Source organism: Cicer arietinum, chromosome 3 (assembly GCF_000331145.2).
Source record: "Cicer arietinum cultivar CDC Frontier isolate Library 1 chromosome 3, Cicar.CDCFrontier_v2.0, whole genome shotgun sequence".
Lineage (NCBI taxonomy): Eukaryota > Viridiplantae > Streptophyta > Magnoliopsida > Fabales > Fabaceae > Cicer > Cicer arietinum.
This window is the reverse complement of record NC_021162.2, coordinates 65226074-65246035: the sequence shown is the minus strand read 5'-3', so window position 1 is coordinate 65246035 and position 19962 is coordinate 65226074. Positions and strand designations below refer to the sequence as shown.

At 28.8% G+C, this 19962-nt stretch overlaps 3 protein-coding genes and 1 pseudogene across 4 annotated transcripts; 3 read left to right on the top strand and 1 right to left on the bottom strand.

The window, feature by feature from the left end:
• Positions 1 to 375: 375 nt before the first annotated feature.
• On the top strand, positions 376 to 1058 carry LOC101512058 (probable sugar phosphate/phosphate translocator At5g25400; annotated as a pseudogene).
• Positions 1059 to 1516: 458 nt separating this feature from the next.
• LOC101501351 (tRNA-specific adenosine deaminase TAD2) lies at positions 1517 to 6114 on the top strand. Of its 2 annotated transcripts, none has more exons than XM_012713780.3 (8): positions 1517 to 1719; positions 2109 to 2237; positions 3407 to 3444; positions 3958 to 4024; positions 4866 to 5025; positions 5106 to 5202; positions 5437 to 5519; positions 5723 to 6114. In XM_012713780.3, the coding sequence occupies exons 2-8, from the start codon at positions 2190 to 2192 to the stop codon at positions 5764 to 5766; spliced, it is 537 nt and encodes a 178-aa protein (XP_012569234.1). In that variant the 5' UTR covers positions 1517 to 1719; positions 2109 to 2189; the 3' UTR covers positions 5767 to 6114. The 2 variants fall into 2 exon arrangements, with proteins under 2 accessions (XP_012569234.1, XP_012569235.1); XM_012713781.3 differs by having other exon boundaries at positions 2098 to 2237.
• Positions 6115 to 6260: 146 nt separating this feature from the next.
• On the top strand, positions 6261 to 9277 carry LOC101501032 (peroxidase 44). Its single transcript, XM_004493171.4, has 2 exons — positions 6261 to 7900; positions 8332 to 9277. The coding sequence occupies exons 1-2, from the start codon at positions 7706 to 7708 to the stop codon at positions 9091 to 9093; spliced, it is 957 nt and encodes a 318-aa protein (XP_004493228.1). The 5' UTR covers positions 6261 to 7705; the 3' UTR covers positions 9094 to 9277.
• A 3861-nt stretch (positions 9278 to 13138) lies between these two features.
• On the bottom strand, positions 13139 to 15964 carry LOC101500722 (cyclic dof factor 3-like). The gene is made up of 2 exons (XM_004493170.4): positions 15583 to 15964; positions 13139 to 14637 (listed from the first exon to the last, which is right to left on the bottom strand). Exons 1-2 carry the CDS (start codon positions 15679 to 15681, stop codon positions 13426 to 13428), a joined length of 1311 nt encoding a protein of 436 aa, XP_004493227.1. The 5' UTR covers positions 15682 to 15964; the 3' UTR covers positions 13139 to 13425.
• Between the last annotated feature and the right edge of the window lie 3998 nt (positions 15965 to 19962).

The window sequence follows — 19962 nt, the reverse complement described above, 5'->3', positions numbered from 1 at the left end:
CCATTTTGTTTCTCCCCAGTTTTAGTCCCCCAAACAGAATTTGAGTCCAAATCATGATGAGTTGTCATTTTTTAATGACGTGTCAATAAAAAGCTGACGTGGCAGACGCATACGTGGAATAAACTTATTATTATATTATTTCTGATTAAAAAATATAATTTATATTTTTAAAAATCATTATTATAATTGTTAAAAATCATTATTACAAATAAAATTTATTTGTTAAAATTAAATTAAAAGAAAAAACACCTAAAATCAAAAATCCTAAACAAATCAAAATCAAAAGGATTCACTCATGAACCCTAAAATCATTCTGTCTCCTTTATTCAAATGCTTAAAGCTCTTATGCCTGTTGCCGTTTACTCCATTGGCGTTCTTTTGAAAAAAGAATCTTACAAAAACGACACCATGTTTAACATGTTATCCATTTCTCTTGGCGTTGGTGTTGCCGCATATGGTGAAGCTAGGTTTGATACATGGGGTGTTATTCTTCAATTAGGTGTTGTTGCTTTTGAAGCCACCAGATTGGTTATGATTCAAATCTTGCTTACATCCAAAGGGATTTCATTGAATCCTATTACATCTTTGTACTACGTTGCTCCTTGTTGTTTCGTTTTCTTGTCTATTCCTTGGATCCTTGTCGAGTATCCAATTTTGAAACAGACTTCCACTTTTCAATTTGATTTTGTTATTTTTGGGACTAATTCATTCTGTGCATTTGCTTTGAATCTTGCTGTTTTTCTTCTTGTTGGCAAAACTTCAGCTTTGACAATGAATGTTGCTGGTGTTGTTAAAGATTGGCTTTTGATTGCGTTTTCTTGGTCTGTTATTAAGGATATTGTTACACCCATTAATTTGTTTGGGTATGGACTTGCTTTCTTGGGTGTGGCTTATTATAATCATTGAAAGTTGTAGGCACTTAAGGCTAAAGAGGCACAGAAGAAGGTTTCACAACCTGATGAAGAAACTGGAAGGTTGCTTGAAGATAGAGAAGGAGATGGATCAGGGAAGAGAAATGATAATCAGAATTGATTTCACTTTTCTTTTGCTTACTTTATTTGAAGAACAATGATTTGAGAGTTCATGAGTGAATCCTTTTGATTTTGATTTGTTTAGGATTTTTGATTTTAGGTGTTTTTTCTTTTAATTTAATTTTAACAAATAAATTTTATTTGTAATAATGATTTTTAACAATTATAATAATGATTTTTAAAAATATAAATTATATTTTTTAATCAGAAATAATATAATAATAAGTTTATTCCACGTATGCGTCTGCCACGTCAGCTTTTTATTGACACGTCATTAAAAAAATGACAACTCATCATGATTTGGACTCAAATTCTGTTTGGGGGACTAAAACTGGGGAGAAACAAAATGGGAGGACTACTTTCAATTTTCACCTATAATAGGGGGACCAAAAGTGCAATTAAGCCTAAAAAGAAAAAAAAAACTAGATTAAATTGCAGAACCGAACCGATTCAAATCCAAACCTGTTACAAAATTCTGTTTATGAAAACAGTTTGTTAATTGAACTGTTTATTAAAATTGAGAAATAAATCGACAGTAGCTCGGGTTAACTTCCCATAGGGTTGAACGTTGAAACCTAAAATTAGTTCCGTCATGAATAGCAGCACCATCGCCACCCACCGCCGTTAAGCCCTGCTACCAAACCCGTCTTAGGTCAAACTTGCTAATTGCAAATCGTCTCAGTTAAAGGTGTGTACAGTAAAAATAAAAATAAAAGTTTACTTCTCAGTTTGTGGGTTTTGCTTTCAATATACATAATCGATGCAACCATCTGTTGACATGAATTGTTGCACTATTCTGAAGCTATGTATTTATGGACTACTAAGTGCGCAACATGCTATGTATTGTATTTGGAGTTGGAAAGTTGTGATTACTTTAGTTTAAGTAATTTATGCTATTATTGTTATTGTACATATGAATTTATATGCACATATACGTATTGATTTTGATTACCTTGTTTTGCAGAGCTTTTAAATTTATATGTGATAGTTAATTTGCAACTTTTACTATGTGAATGTGTGAAACATCAAACACCAATATGTTAATGTAGGATAGTATTTGATATAGTGTATATGCAGAACACAAGCCACTAGGACAAGATAGTATTTTTCCGAAACATTGTTTTCTGCATCATTGCATTCCTACTAAATCAACTTAAGATGACCTCTCCAAACACTCTTATATTCATGGAACTTGCAATACAGCAGGTAATTTTTCTGAGACCTCTTTGTAATCACCACTCATTTCTTCATATCTGCATCTGGTTGGGCAGTGTTTTCGTGGGCAATAAATTCAGCTGATGATTGTTAGAAGCGGCTGTCGAGGCCGCAATCGCGCCGTCGCGGTGGTCTGCCACTACGCATAAGGCCGGTCGCGTTGCAGATTAGGGTAGCGGCTGTCGCGGCTGATTTGCGGAGTTTCTGGGAAAAATGCGCAACAGTAAGTGCAAAGGAAAATGTCTTAGATGTCCTCAACCATGGTTGTTAGGGGCACGCGACAGATCACGAAGTCATAGTAACTCTTCTCACGCCGCTGTCGGCTGGTTATTTTTGTTATAGTCATGGTTCATGGGTCGGTCTGTAACTCGGTTTATTGAAAATGCATTACAAAACCCTAAAAAATACACATTTTTGATACTATCGTTTTGCTTGCTGACAGGCTGTCGTTTTGCTTACTTTGTTCATAAGTTGCTTTGCTCTTTGGTTTTATATAGTTAATTAATAATAATTGCTAGTGTGATTTAAAAAAGGAAATATACTATGCTATAAATTACAATAAAAGGAAATATATAATGCTATGTTATTTTTTAATCAATAATACAAAATGATTTTATTAGTAAAAAAGTAGAAAATGATTTTTTATTTTTTTTGAAACAAAATATTTGTTTATTGCTTTTAGATGCTGGAAGCATGGAATTTCTGTTTATATTATGGTTGAAATATTAGTAGCAATGACCTTTGAAGTCGTGACATATAAATGTTTCTTTAGTTTTTGCATTTTTCTATTTTTTTGCCTTTATATGTATGGTATAAATTGCTTCTAAATGTTCCCTTAGACGTTGAAGTCATGACTACATAGGATTGTTTCATAAATTAACAATATATTGTAGTTGGGCATGTGGTTTATTTAACTTCTGATGTTTCTAACTCATCAAATTGAAAACAACGGAAGGTGGCCGAGAAAATCAGTGCCGACTGTGTTTGGGAAAAATTGCCTGACATCTTTTTTGTAGTTATAGTTGCTTCTAAATTGACAACTTAAGTTACTTTCTGGGAAGTGTTGATTTTGCTTTCCTTTCATGGACCACGTAGTCGGTTGCAATGGGTATTCTCGTGCTTTTTGTTTTGTAGACTTGAATTCTTGTTTCATGTGACAGGCAAAGTTAGCTTTGGATGCCCTTGAAGTACCTGTTGGGTAAGCTACCTTTGATATTTCACAATGTTTGAATGCCATTGGAATTTGGAAGTATAAATTTTCATTGAATGATGCTGTTGTTAAGATTTGAATAGCCAGCATCCACATTGATCCCTGGTCCTAGAATTTTGCATCAAGTCATGGAAATGCATTCTATATGATAATTCGGCTTGCCATTGATATCAGAAATTATTTTATCATATAGGGGTGTAATGGCGTTTTCTTGTAAATTGAGGTGTGATGGGAATGCTCTAATGCTTTTGTCCTATTCTTGTGGTCATTATAGATTAGATTTCAGGATTTGCATGCAAAGTCAGACTAATTTGTGTAATAATTATGGTGTATCGCTTTGTCCTTTAACATGATATAACCATGAAAAAAAGCTGCATTCAACATTTACTTGTAATTTTGGGTGTTCATCTTGTCATTTGTTGGGTGTCAATCTGGTTGAAGACTTGAAGTTAATTTGATCAATGACCACTATATTTATGTAAATGTAATATCTGTTAACAGCTGTGTGATTGTTGAGGATGGGAAGGTTATAGCCTCAGGAAGGAATCGAACTACCGAGACACGAAATGTAATTTCATCCATGATTGCTTTTCTGTTTTCACATGTCATCTATGTTTGGAAGCACCTCCTTTGATAATCATTTTGCTGTTTAGAACTGTGAATTACTTTATAATTTTAAGACTCTCTACTAGACCATTTGTGAAATTTGGATTCTGTAAGTTTATTGTTTTTGGATATAGACGCTTTCTTTATGCATAGGAACTAAATTGCAAGTCAAGTTTTTGAAGTTTTGTTGTGCTGTGAAAGTAATGAAGAATTACTTTTTTGTTCATCACATAAACCCATGAGTTTAAAGGAGTATTCAATGATTACGAACTCGAACTTTCTGAATGGTTACATGAGAAAGAGAACTTATACAGAAAACATGAGAAATTTGATGCAGAATACTGATAATAAATCAACATGTTTTTGTGTTTAAAGGTGTGTGGCAAAAACTAATTCAACCCTAGCTTGGGCTTAAACCATCAAATATTTCAAATTATCACAACTTTTTAGTATCTGTTTTACGTAGTTCTCATTTTAAATTAGCCATTTCTTGATAGCCCTGTATGTATTCCTTAATTAAGAGCTTTCATCTATTATGATATAGATTGTGTTCCATTTTCATCATAAAGAATATGCATTTGACTATTTCAACTCAGATGTTCCGTTATCAAATATATCAATATAAACAAGAAGTTTTCATTCTTTATTATTACTGAGCTTGGCATAACAGCTATGGCATATTTCATCAATACTTTATGCAATTCACTAATCATGCATTTGTTTTAGATTTTCTTCATTACTATTATGTCTTTTTCGTACCTGTGAGTTTCTTCTGTTATTATTGCTAAGTCAATTTTTTACAGGCTACTAGACATGCAGAAATGGAAGCTATAGATGTGCTTTTAGAACAGTGGCAGAAAAATGGACTTTCAATGACTGAAGTTGCTAAAAAATTCTCAAACTGTAGTCTTTATGTTACCTGTGAACCATGCATAATGTGCGCATCTGCTTTAGCAACTTTAGGTATGCTTCATCAAATCTTTAGCTGTTCAATGTATAGTTGTATCTTTCTTTATTGTCCTTTCTAATTCAAAATTTGTCAGGTATAAAGGATGTGTTTTATGGTTGTTCAAATGACAAATTTGGAGGTTGTGGATCAATACTATCGTTGCATTTAAAAGACACTGCGTCACTTAATAAGTATGCATCTTAACTCAACATCTGTCATCTGTGCTTAGCGTCTCCATATTTATTTTTATTTTATTTATTTTATTTTTTGTGTTGGAATTTGCTACTTTCATTTTTATCTTTTTAAGTACCAATTTGGTTACATCTCACGTTCTGTTGGGTGGTTCTTTCTTATAGCTCTCCACTACATCCTCTATTGTCTATAAATGTCTAATTCTTAATAATTTTCTTTTCATCACCTTGAAGGGGTTTCAAATGTGCTGGAGGTATAATGGCGACAGAAGCTATCATTCTCCTACGAACATTCTATGATCAAGGAAATCCAAATGGTAAAGTTCTTTCACTATTTTTTCTAGCAAGCAGAACCTTCCAAAGCTTTAAGATATTGCTGCCATGCTGTGGATATAGGTCATTGTAGTAACACTTCTACCAGATTAGGATAAATGATCTAGAAGCTTGAACTTTGCAGTAATACTAGTTGTTCATTTATTTTTAATTTTATTCTTCCAATTTCTTCTTCATTTTATTGCAGCTCCGAAACCCCACCGGCCTCTAGCACATCAGGCAACAACTTGAATTTGTATATCACTAGGTTGGTTTTTTGGCAGCCTTCTTCCTCATTCATTAAGAATGGATAGAAATATATTTTATATATCCCACAAATTTTCACGTACATTATTGCTGTGGTTTGCATTGTTTTTTCGTCATGTTTTTCTGTTCACTAACTATTGCTGATGCGTGGGCACAAGCCACTGTTGGGTTTGAAAGTTAAGTGTGTTTAATTTTATTTTAAAACATGATCAAATGTTAATTTTGGCTAATATTGTGTTCATATGTGGCCAAGGTGCAGCGAAAATTTCCATTGGATTGTATATTATTATATTGGAGAATCAATTGGTTGTGAATAGTTTATCTTAACCGTTAGCTTTAGTTTGTTATGAGTTGCATTGCACTAGTATATCCTATAATTACGTGTAATCTCTCTCAAGCAATGTAATAACCAATTAGTCCGTGTTCTCTTTGGTATTCATTTTTACCAGTATTAGTGAGGGAGATTCACAATTTTAACGAATAAATCGTTGGTAACATTGCCAGAATCAAATTATACTTATAGGGAAGTTGGACATATGAGCCCTTCTACTATCAACATTTCCATAACAGACAATAGCATGGAGCAAACTTAAAATAAAGCCCAAACCAGAAGCCATCCCTCTACACCCAAGTAATTATTTTAATATCAGTATTTCTACATCCAAATCAATCTATAATTAAATATAGTTACATTAAGACTCAAGTATTTAATGAGTTTTAATTAATGAAAAATCATCAGAAGTACTCAAATTTTGCCTGGAAGGTTGTTACAAAATTCTTACTAAATTTTTACTTACCTTCTAGTCAAATTCCAAATTACCAAAACCATTTTCTGTTGACTGTTGAGAAAAAATTATAGTTTATCAAGATTCATAAGAAACGATAGTCCGTACTAAAATTTAATATAACCAATATACACTAACACTCCAATAACACTTAAAAAGTTAGGTCAAATATGCATCATAATTATTAGTCTTTGATGAACCAAAACAGGGAATTCAATACTTATTTTTTATTCTGTGTATGTCAACCTACATAGTGAAAGTTAATCTCATTGGTGAGTGAGAAAAAAATTCAAAATTGAGGACATGCATATTGAAAAATAAACTTGAGGACACGAAAGTAAGCCAATTATTACAATATTATTGAGAAGTAAATTTGTATTTTTTGTAATTAAGATAGAAACAAGAAGGAAAGTTAACCCAAGCAAGTTGTTGCAGGCTTTGCAAAATATTCTTCGAGCGGATTCTACAATGCCATTTGGTGTTCATCTTCAATATTACATTATACTACTATATATAAATAATGTGTGTACAATTGAAATTTCATGAAATAATGTATTATAAAAGTGATTTTCCTCCAATTTTTATACAATAATGAACACGTTGAATTTGTTATTATGAATAAAAAGACTTTGTTAATAAATTATAGAACGGATTATTTTATGTACACCACACGGTTCCAGTTTCACAAATATATTTCTTAAGCAGTTTTTCTGTCAATGTATTTTATGGTGACAAACAATAAAGAAAATTAAACCGTATTTCTTCATAGACAAATGTTAAAAATCAATAGTTACATTAGTTTTCTAGATTTAAATATGTGTCCATATTTTTAACATTCATTCGGCGTTTTTTAGCTCATCAACTGATAGTTTAGGGTCAACATTGAAGAAAATATAAAAATATTAGTTCAAAACTCAGTTGAATTGAGTCATTTTCAAAGTATAATAAATTAATCCATAGTTTGGATGTATTAGCTGCATGCTTTGCAACAACATATTAGCTAGCAATTCAGTGTAAAAGGCGGTAATTTCAACCATGTGAAGCTTCTTTTTCTTCCTATATATACAAAATTTCAATTTTCATTATAACAAGCACAAAAGATCAATTAAGAAAGTAAGAGCAGAGTCAACAGGTTAAAAATGAAAGACATATCAATCATCCTCTTTTTCTTTATAATTCCAATGGCATTTGCTGATTTGCAAGTAGGGTTCTATGCTTCTTCCTGCCGAAACGCCGAGTCCATTGTGCAGCAAGTTGTGCAGAAGCGATTCAATCGCGACAAATCCATAACCGCCGCCTTGCTTCGCATGCATTTCCATGACTGTTTTGTCAGAGTAAGAGCCAACTAGTTAAATATATTCTAAGTGCTACTTTATGCTAAGTATGTGATTCTTAGCTAACAAACAAATATCATTTTATATTTCAACACTTATATAAAAGTTAAATGAGAAAACTTGCCCAAATATTAACATTTATGTGAAATTTTTTTGTAACTTGTACAACAAGTTATAGGTTAAAAAAAAACTAGAGCTGTCATCTTCTTGCATTTACAATCAGAGGTCGATCATTGTTAATTATTGATCGTTGGATAATCAAACGATAAACCTTTGATTGTAGAGACATGAGAAGATCATGATCCATTGCAAGACTATTTCAATATTATTTTTCTATAGTACTTATGGAAATTTTATAAAGTTGGCTCTAGGCCATTCTTAACTGCATCAATTCATAAGAATTATAACATAACATTTTCTTACTTATACAGGGTTGTGATGCATCCTTACTCATAGACTCAACCAAGAACACCACATCAGAGAAACAAACAGGCGCGAACGCTAGCGTTCGAGGATATGATCTAATAGACGACGTGAAGGAAGCAATTGAAACTGCTTGTCCATCAACAGTATCATGTGCAGATATCATAGCACTTTCTACCAGAGACGCCGTCGCCTTATCCGGAGGACCAAAATACAATGTTCCAACTGGAAGACGCGACGGATTAGTCTCTGATAGTAATGATGTTGATTTACCTGGACCTAGCATTCCTATTTCATCACTATCACAATTTTTTGCTAGAAAAGGAATTACAACTGAAGAAATGGTGACCCTTTTGGGAGCACATACTGTTGGTGTTGCTCATTGTGGTTTCTTTGAAAGTAGACTCTCTAGCTTTAGAGGGAAACCTGATCCTACAATGGACCCTGCATTAGATTCTAAGCTTGTTAAGCTTTGCAAATCAACAACAGGAACAAATGATCCTTCTGCATTTTTGGATCAGAATACATCTTTTATAGTTGATAATGAATTTTACAAACAGATTCTTGTCAAGAGAGGTATAATGCAGATTGATCAACAACTTGCCTTGGATAAATCAACAAGTCCTTTTGTGTCTAATTTTGCTTCAAATGGTGACAAGTTTATTAAGAGTTTTGCAACTGCAATCATAAAGATGGGAAAGGTTGGAGTTCTTGTTGGAAAGGAAGGAGAAATTCGAAAGAATTGTAGGATATTTAACAAACGCAATTAAGCTAGATTTTATAATGTTTTTGAGAGGATTTCTAAAAAGATTATGTTTTCTATTTCTCTTGTTCATTTGAAAACATACATTAACGTTAGTTTCCATTTGTTTGTTCTTTTACAAACATCTATCGGTAATCTATACATAATTTTGAACAAGAAAATGAAAATAAAGATGACGGTTATAGCACAAATTAAGTCTAAATCATATTAAATATATCACACTAAGCTTTTTAGTTTCATTTATCTCTAATTAATTTTGGATTATAGATGCAAATGGAAATATCATAAATTCTCCTTCAAAATACTTTAAAAACATCGAAAGAAATTATATCTTCACTCTAATCCTATCAATCAACGGTATTGCACGATTTCTTCAATTACATGTACTAAAGAAGAAAAAAAAATTGGGAGATATTAATTATCCAACTTCTTATGGATATCTTATCAACTAATAGCTTATTAAAATCATTTTAGTGTTGCAAACCACATATTCTAATATTAATTTAGTGTAATTTTCATGAAACTACAAATTTTAACTTCAGTCTGGCCGTGAAATATCAGTGTAGTTTTCTAAAAATCCAAACATAAGCTAAAAACATCTATTTATATACATATCACTTGAGATAGAGAAACAACTCTTTAGGATTGACAATGCTGATTCCCAACCTTATATATTAAATATATAAATCAAAATTCAATGTTTGATTTTTCGCCACTGTATGGGGGGGTGGGTCCCGGGTCCAGGTCGAGGTTCGAGTCCGAAATGACACTATTTCGTTTTTATCCATTGCTATATGAAATAATGCATTACAAATCCATCAAATTTGAGATTCGATCCCATGGAATGGGCCATGACTATTCAGTTTCTTCCAACGACCACAATCACTACACTATCCAACAACATTATGACATTTCTTGACTGTTAAAGATATTTCATCATTTATAATTTGAATATATTTTGAAAATATCTCTGATTTAATTTATATATATCGTTAATATAATTTTTTTATTTCATAATTATTATAAAATTAAATATTATTGATGATTTAATAATTGTAATTCACAATTTTATATAAATTAAATTCATAAATGTGAGAATAACTCAAAAGAATATTATCTTGGAATCAATCTTTAGATCCATCCATATCAGCGAATTTTATATGTCGACAATTCCATGTTTTAAAGGATGATCGATTCTTATTAATCTTATGTGTTATGAATGTAATTAGTTCATTAAATTAATTTCATAAAAAAGTTCAATAAATTAATTAGCATAATATATTTATTATTACTAGTAAGAATTGCACTACATTTTTTTATGATTAAATATATTTTTACTCTATAAAATCTTAGCGTTTCATTTTAGTCGATGTAATAAAAAAAAACAACTTTAGTCCATACATTCTATAAGTCTCCATTAAAATGAAATATTTAATTATCTTTTGATTTTTAAATTTTTGAGTAAATCTTTGGAAGCATGTTTAGAATATTATAAAAGAAATTTCTAAAAAAATAATTTTTTTAAAAAACTTTTAAATAAATTAAATATAAATTTTTTAAACGCAAATAAATCAAGATAAACATAACAAAAATTTGAACCTAAAAATCAATTTTTGTAAATTTTTTTCTTTATAATCTTATAAACATGCAAGAAAAATATCATTAAAAACGGAAACAAACTACTTGTAATATAATTATATAGAATAAAAATTGTATCTTTTTATTTTATTTTAAAAAGTATTGTATTTTTTTACATGAACTAAATACGAAAGATTGAATTATTATTATTATTGAAAGATATTAAAATTTCTTATTATAATTGAGGGATATATTGATAAAGATAAAAAAATTATTAGATAAAAATCTCTTATTAAAATATCAAAATAAAAGTTTTGCTATTTGATATATTTTTGAATTACACAACATATTCATAAACTTACTAAAATTATAGTTATTCTCTTTTTTAATGTTTCACATATTTTTATAAATGAAAGTAGTTCAATTTTCATAGGAATTTCACAATCATATAGAGAAGTGATAATTTATTATGTGAGATATTGGCGAGTTTATTTAAGATTTTTATAAAGTGATTTGTACTTTATATTTTTATAAATAATTTTTATGAAACTTTATTTAAAAATGGAATAAGTTTTTTAGATTTATTTCTTACCAATTAAAAAGTATTAATTTTGACACGATAAAAATCATATTTTTATTTAAAGGTATCTTCCAAAAATGATTTTTATGAAGACTTTCTCAAAATAGCTTTTCATTTTAATTATTTTTTAAAATTTCATTATCTAAAAATAGTTGTAAAAAATAGATAAAATATTTAAGATCATATTTTAAGATAAATTATTTAAATTAATTTTTTATTTGAAGCTTTATTTTTAAAATTTTAATTTAAAAATATTATAACAAAAAATAAAATATTATAAAAATCATTTAAGTTTTTTTTTTTAAAAAAACAAACGGGAATATGCAAGAGAGAAAATATTAAAAAAGTGAAACATATATTGATGGAGTTAAATATTCTTATAACCTTATTTGAAATAGTTTATAGATTTCTAGATATATTTATATGAATATGGGCAAGAGGTGTTGAATCTCAACAACTTTTTTCCTTTTTATCCTCATTACGGTGTGCTCGTGTGTGCCTATGTAATTGTTGAGAAATATAGTCGAGTAAAAAAAGAAAAGTTGTTATTAAGAGAAAAATTCAATTAGTTAAAATTGACTCAATAAAAAAAATTACTTACAACGAATAATAATCATAACAAAATTAATAAATCAACTAATTTGGAGTGGATACTAATCAACTTATAACTATTTATAAAATGGGTCGAATTCCTTAGCATGTAAGGATTTCCCCAACACTATAATGAATATAAGTTATAACAAAGCTGGAGAATTGATGTAAATTTGAAACTTTTTTTTATTTTTATTTAATGAGTAAAAGATATGCCTTTTATCAAATGGCCCAATTAAACCCTTCTTTTGACATGAGTCAAAAAAGCAGACATTCCACCGGTTATTTATGTTACTAAAAAGAAATGCCTCTTGTTTAGTAAAAGGGTCTTTTTATTGTAAAAAGTAGAGCCTTAAAACAAGGCTTTTTATAAGTTTTAAGGCCCATGGAAACTTTGGTTTAGTAAATAAGATTAATTGCTCCAAAAAAGATTGGAAAAAGTGATAAAGTAAAAGCACTTAGGATAAAAGATCATTAGACTTTGCCTGGTTAGAACTGCACTTAAAAGAATTTCCAATTATGACTTGGCCATAGCAAAATAATGAACACGTAGGTAGGGTAGTGTTTCCCTAAAATAAAAGGATAATGACTTAACCATTTTAAAAGAGACTTCTTACAAAATCCAATGTGACATACTACTAATTTCACCACTTTTCCCGTACAAGATAATGCTTTCATGGGAAACAACTTTTAGAAAAGTTATATTTCTAACACTTTTCTGCCTTTTCCCTTTAATTGGAAAAGGAATCAAAATGGAAAAACAACTCATGCATATGTGTCCTATGAAAGTGATAATAGTATGTTTGACTGGGTTTGGTAAAAGTAATTTTGATTAAAATTGTAGTATATGTATATTAATTTGGTTCCAATTAAGTTTCAAGTGAAATAATGTATCTGAATATTTTACTAAGTTTGAGGTAAACACTAATGCACATTTTTCAACTCTTACCAAACACTTGACTTTAAACAAAAATAAATATAGCGACTATAAAACCTATAGAATTTTGAAATTTAAATACATTCCCGTAAAAATGAATTGAAAAAAATATTGAGTGTGAAAATTAATTTTATATTTTTAAAATTGATTTGAAATAAAGTGATTTACATTTGTATGATTTTACTCTAGAAATAAGTTTAATATAAAAGTAAAATAATTAACATTAACATTTTACTAAAATTCCAATTGACAGAAGACAAAATTAATCTCAACATCTCCTGTGTGAATCCAATAAAACAGTTAGATGACTTCGAAAATTTCATTCTAATCCACACAGGAGAATTGAATCATGAACTGATATATACATGTCAAACCAAAATAACATTCTATACTTTTCTATTTTCACCCCCTAAATGAGGACTGTTGCAGTAAAAATAATCACTGTGAATTATCCTTTATTGTGTCAAATCCAAAATTCATCATTTTCAGAGAGCATAGCTCTCAATATAAATTTAAGTATACAATTGAAATCAAATCTCAAAACAAATGCTACCTTCAAAACAAAATATCTGCAAGAGAAACAAAGGATAGCAAAATGTACTAATTTATTTGTGACTAAAAATATCAATGGAAAAATTTTAAACTAGAAATAATTATATGCTTTCTTTGCCTTGTTCATTAGGCTTCTTGATAGCTAATGTAGCTCTGATAGGACTTTTTGGGTCCTCGTCGGTAACATCGATTCTAAGCATTTTTCGAACCTGAACATGCTTGTCTGATTTATCTTCATCTGCAAAAACTGTATCTCTAGTGTGTTTTCCTAAGGTGGCGGAGCCATTGCCCGAGTAGCAGCTGTTACTTGTGGAGGAAGGCGGCGAGATGCAAGCGCTGGATCCTATAGATACCGTTCCGGTTCCAGCAGCCAAAATCGGCTGTCCATTCCAGTGTGATGCTGATACAAGTTGCAAAGGTATGTTTTGTGGCCTAATTCCCGGAATTGCCAACAAAGGCGCCGGACACCATTGCATTGCAGTTGGAGCCGCGCTATAAGGGTTGCACATGGATGCTGAAATTGGATGAACTGCTGCCATTGAAGCAACATTATTCCAACTCGGATTCATCGGTAATACCCAAGGATGAACAGGATAACACTGGAACCAATTCGACATGTTTTGTTCCGACAATTCGTTTCCTTGAGTACCAGTATTTGTCACAGAAGATCTGCATAAAGATGGTTCCTCTCTATGCTGCACAGTATTAATAGAATCTGCATCAGCACTTCTTTTCTGCTGTTGAAGATTAAGCATCGACTCCATCGGTTCACAAATAGGGGTATCTGGACCGAATTTTAATACAGTTTCATTATCAGATGAAGATCTGTAACAACCTGACAAATCCAGACTTGATACATGGTTGTGACCGGATGAGCTTGTGTTTGGAATTCCATCGGAGGTTACTATAATATGTCGGTATTGAGAAACTAAGTGCTTATTCTTCCGCCTACCAGCACCAATTGGAACATTCCTCATCGTTCCACCAGCCGTCCAATACCTTTGGCAGTTCTTACAGAAATGCCGAGGTTGATTCACATTATAGTTATTGAAATAACAAAATTTGGTGTCCAAACTATTGCATCTCGGACACTGAATAATCTTCTCTGGTTTTTTTAAGGTTTTATCTTCATCTGTCTCACTGGTCTCCCTGTCATCTTCGGCAGGCTTTGAGTTTTCTTTCGGTTCCTTTTCCTTCATATTATGTTGAGACTCTTGTTTACTATCCATTGAATCAGAAGAATTCTCTTGTTGCTCATTTTTTTCTGAACTAAGTATTTCCACTTCTGTTTTCTTTGTACTGCTACAAGTATCCTAAAATTTAAAGCACAATTAGAGATAAACTAAGCTGAATAAGAACTAATAACAATGACATAACCTAATAATAGACAAATAAACAAAAGCAAGCAACAAAGTTAGAATGTTAGTTATACTAAAATACTAATTTTCCAACAAATTCAGACATAACAGAAAATAAGTATAATTCTTTGCATCTCAACTTTGGCATGCATATTGTGCATCTAAGCATTGAGCTCAATTCATATACTTGAATTGATAGAAAGTAGCAAGACTGAAAAAGGATCAAAGAGATTTTGTATATAAATTAGAGTGTACAAATTTCTAACAAAATGAAAAATGATAGTGTACAGAGGATGAAGACCAATTTTTTTGGTTCACATCAATCCAAAAGAGTGAGTACAATTTCTGATCTCATGAAATCAGTCTAAATTAATTTTTTTATATCTTTAAATGAAACATCCATCTTGAATCACAATTTAAGATAGGGAGATTCTACAATTAAAAAATGAAATGAATTCAAAAAAAATATTTCATCAATTATCAGTAACATACTAACTAACAATTAACATTTGCTTATAAAAAAATCAATCATAGGATAACTAGCTTCCACTAAAGACAACCTTTGTTTACATGTGAACATGAATCCTACACAAAAAAATTAATAATTCTTAATTATATCATCCTCTCAAATATTAACACTACCTCCACTAAGAAACAACAATAGCCTTAAAAATTCAGAGGATTTTGATGCTTGAAATGAACTCAAATTACCAACCAAAACATACCCAAAAATCTCAAAAACCACATAAACAAATAAAGAAAATAAAAATCCAAAATTTACGTCCAACCCATTTTTATAAGCAACATAGAAAGAAATAAAAAACATGATTCATGAATAAAAAAATAAGCTTAAATGGTTATTATGTTAATTATTATATATTATATATTATATATATTTACCTTGGGTGGAGAGTTGGCCGGAATTTGACATTCCGGCAACGGAATCTTCCAGCCAAATAGCTTAAAAACAGGATCCTTCTCAGTCTCAGACATGTTCATGTTGATGTTCAATTCCTCGTTGGTGTTGCACACTGTAAAACTAAGCTAAGAAGAACCTTCAACACACATACACAGAACAGAAACAGAGGAACAATCAAACGTGTGAGTGTGAAAAAGTGTCTTTTTTATTTTTGTGTTTCTGAATTTTTGTTGCAAAAACAAGACAACTTTTGAAGGACTTCAAACTTGCACTATAAACCCTCTGAAGAAAAAAGGGTCCCCTGCAAAAAGCACAAAGAACGTGAGGCATCAAATACACACTTATTAAATTGTTATTTTTTTCTCTTCATTTTACTTTCTTTTGTGTACATAAAAAAAGTATTCTTTAATTCTTCCCTTTCCTTTTGCAATCAAAAGTGTTTCTTTTAAAAAGATTACCTTTTTATTTTTATTTTATTTTTATGGAAAAGTATTTTCTTTTCTTCTTGTTTGTGCTTAAACATGGGACCCTACATATTTGAATATAAATCCTTTCCATATTACTTTGGTCTCTTATCTTAATTAAAATATAAAATAATTTTAATTTTAATTATTTATTATATTTATAGGTATAATATTTTCCATTTATATTTTAAATATGGAAAAAATTATTTATGTTTTTATTTTTTCAAATATTTATTTACTCTTGATATTTAAAATGACTAGCTAATAACTATTGTTAACAAAATAAGAAAATGTCCTAAATCATCAAATAATCAAAATTGTTCAACAACTTCCTTTTAACTTCTGTTAAAATAAGAAAGTTTAGAGTTTTCTATTATATTTATAGAACATTATTATGTTTTTGTTATGTTATTTAACAATATTTTATTAGAAATAGTTTTTCTTTTTTTGCATAAATGTAAAAGAAAAAACATTTGTAGAATTATGATCAAATTAGATTTTAGAACAATGTCATATGGCCACCTCAAAGATAAAGTCACCAAGACATTCGTATTAAACATCAAAAAATTAAATATTTACTTAATAAAAAAAGTATTATTTAATTATTTTTAAAATAAAATAATTTGTTTATATATAATTAATAATATTGAAAATATTAGATCTACTGTCTATATCAATATTGTCTCATCAAATTTTATATAATTAATAGGATTTATGAAAAAGTAAAATTTTATACAAAATTGGTAGCATAAATAAATATTATATCTATTATAATATTATCAGAATTGTTCAACAATTTCCTTTTAAACTCTATAAGAATAGAAAAGTTTTGAGTTTTTTTTCCTTCATATTAATAATTATGTTTTTATTTTCTAATTAGCAACATTTTATGAAACAAAAAGATAATTAATAATATTTTAAAAAGAACTAATATATATATTTTTTTTGCATAATTTCAAAAGAAATTTTTTTTAGAACTATGATGAAAATAAGTAATATCCTAGAATAATGTTTCATATCGGTCCAACAATAAGATTATTAGGGCAATAGTCTTATGCCTAAAAATTAATAAATTTTTACTCAATAAAAAATTTATAATCCAATTATTTTTAAAAAGAAAAATTAATAAAATTTTATTTAAAATTAATATTATCTCAACAAATAATAAATCTATTAATTTTATTATCAATTATAAATAAATATTACACAAAATAAGTTATAAAATAAACTTAGTATTTAAAATGTTTGAAAAATAAATTTTAAACAACAAATTAATTTCCAAAATTTTTGTCTCAACGAATAATAATTTTTTTGAATTTATTTTTTATATTTTTATTTACAAGTTAATCAAATTGAGTTTAAATAAATAACCCATATAGTATAGTATATAATAAAAGATTTGGATCTACTCTATTTTAAAAAAATAATATAAAAATATATTAAAAAAATATGCATCCCTATAAAGAAAATGTATGTATGGTTAGTTGCATTTTGTGAGTGATGAGTTGATGTGTAATATAACGCGCGTTTGTTGTAAAAAAGAAAGAATAGAATAATGGAATAAGCATATATATTTAAAAATATAGCATATTATTATTGGAATGGAAAAAGTGAAATGAAGGAAAAGGCAAAAGAAAAAGGGCCTAGCTAGGGTGGAGACAGGTGGCAGATGAGTCAGCAAAGAGAGTAAATGATAGCCAAGAAATGAAGATGTGGATGACATCATAAAGAGAGAAAATGGAAAAAGTGATTATTGATGCTTTTACATTTGTAATTGCATTGCCGACTCCAATTTGGGTGGGCCCACGCTTCCATTCCATGCAATGCAATGCAACCCAAAAGGGATTCGCTTTTTACGCCGCCTTCAACATTTTTGCCACCTGCTCATACTATACTATATATGCCAATATATCACATTTTCCATATATAATAATATTAATAAGGGGACAAAGCCTAAGATAAGGATCATATAAAATTCATAAACAAAGGGTCACACAAATATTTTGTATATGTTGTTAACATTGAGTGTATTTGTGTATTTCTATGACATTTTTCATGAAGGGAAAGGAGGGTCCAAGTTCAAGAATTTGGTAAATATATTTTAATTGGTTATAGTGCTGAATTGAATATTTATTCAATTGATATAAATAACTTATAAAATAAAATCTACAATTTTTTAACAACTGAAATGACGCAAATGAATAGATTTTCCATTTGTTATAATCAAGTAATAATTTTAATGATAATCCATATTTTTAATTTGGACAATTTATCTTTTATTATTTAACAAAGTTTATTCAAGTGTGCAGATAGATGATACAAGTTACTTGAAAGAAAAATGTTTAATAAAACAGGGATATGATTATTAGAAGTGATGAATATTTTTTGTGTTTTTTATTAGGATCATACCAAAATACTCTAATAATACTTGTTAATGATATAAAAAAAACCAGATTGAGTGAAAAATATTACTTTTTTATAATTTCAAAATGTTTGAATTATACAACTTTAAAAAAAAAATTCTTCTAGATTTGGCTTTAATTAGGGAAGTGTGTTACTACATTTCTGGCCCCGACTTTTTATTGTTTGTGTTGTTGTGAATTTAATTTGATAATGTTTACTTTTTTATTTAATTTATTTATAAAGAATTGATAATGTTTACTATTAGTAGTGGTTTTACTTTCTAAAATAAAAATGATAAAAGAACCAATAATCTTAGAGGTCTATTTCGTGTTTAGTAAAATTAAATAGAGATGTGTTTATTTCTTTGCATAAAAGAATTATTTACTATTTATAACACTTAATCATAAATAATTTGCATAAAATTTAATATTTATAGTAAATTGGACGAACTCTAATATTTTAAATTGGCCTCTGTTGTGAATTAAGTTTGGCTCTAAGACTATCACAACCAAGTAAAAACCAATTAAAATAACTCAAGTGTATTCTACTAATTATATTAAATTAAGATTCTAAAATATATATATATATATATATTTATATATATAATAACTGATTTTAATTAACAGTAGTTAACTGACCCACAGTTTTCCAAAATAATGTATTCTAAGGCACTTGACATCTACACCAAACCATTATTAGGGATATCAACATCACAGACACAAATAGTAGTCATTGATACTCTATTGGATAAAAAATACTTATATTTGATCCGTAACCACACGAATACCCATTTAACAGTTTTTTTTTTTTTTATTTTGTTTTTTTTAAATTATACACAAATATCTCATTTCAAATTAATCTATTAAAATGTCCTTTTTTTTTCAATTTTTTTCAATGTAAGTCGCCATTTAGAATGGCGACTTCGAAAGCCAACTTCTGAACGGCGATTTCCTACTAAGAATTTAAAAAAAAATTGTTTTTTTTTAAAAAAAAACAAGTGGGAAGTCGTCATTTGGAAGTTGACATTCCTTAAGGAAATCGTCATTTCAAATGGCGACTTGTAACATTCAAAAGAATTGAAAAAAAAAAGGAGGCATTTTGATAGATTAATTTGAAATGGGGTATTTGTGTGTGTTTTTTCTTCTAAAAACAGGGTAGTGAGAAAAAATACCCATATATATTTAGTATATTAATAAAATACTTTCTTTTTATGAAATTAAAAAATAAAATTTACACAAAATTAACTTTTTGAATACCATATTTTTATTTATATAAAAAAATGCATTTTATTATAAACTATCTTAAAATTTATTTGTTAGTTTATAAAAGTGAGTGTGACATATACAACTTATTTGTGAATTTGAAATTGAGAGACATTTGCTGAATTTTGTATTTAAATTAAATATAAATATGAGGATAATTATGTATATATATATATATATATATATATATATATATATATATATATATATATATATATATTAAAATAAACTT

What these genes read in the sequence shown, in the direction of transcription:
- LOC101501351 (XM_012713780.3), top strand. Translation starts at nt 2,190, where the DNA reads ATGACCTCTCCAAACACTCTTATATTCATGGAACTTGCAATACAGCAG. An exon ending in GAACTACCGAGACACGAAAT is followed by an intron (nt 4,025 to 4,865) that starts GTAATTTCATCC and finishes AATTTTTTACAG; the next exon opens with GCTACTAGACATGCAGAAAT. An exon ending in ATCTGCTTTAGCAACTTTAG is followed by an intron (nt 5,026 to 5,105) that starts GTATGCTTCATC and finishes AAAATTTGTCAG; the next exon opens with GTATAAAGGATGTGTTTTAT.
- LOC101501032 (XM_004493171.4), top strand. Translation starts at nt 7,706, where the DNA reads ATGAAAGACATATCAATCATCCTCTTTTTCTTTATAATTCCAATGGCA. An exon ending in TCCATGACTGTTTTGTCAGA is followed by an intron (nt 7,901 to 8,331) that starts GTAAGAGCCAAC and finishes TTACTTATACAG; the next exon opens with GGTTGTGATGCATCCTTACT.
- LOC101500722 (XM_004493170.4), bottom strand. Translation starts at nt 15,681, where the DNA reads ATGAACATGTCTGAGACTGAGAAGGATCCTGTTTTTAAGCTATTTGGC. An exon ending in CGGCCAACTCTCCACCCAAG is followed by an intron (nt 14,638 to 15,582) that starts GTAAATATATAT and finishes TTTAAATTTTAG; the next exon opens with GATACTTGTAGCAGTACAAA.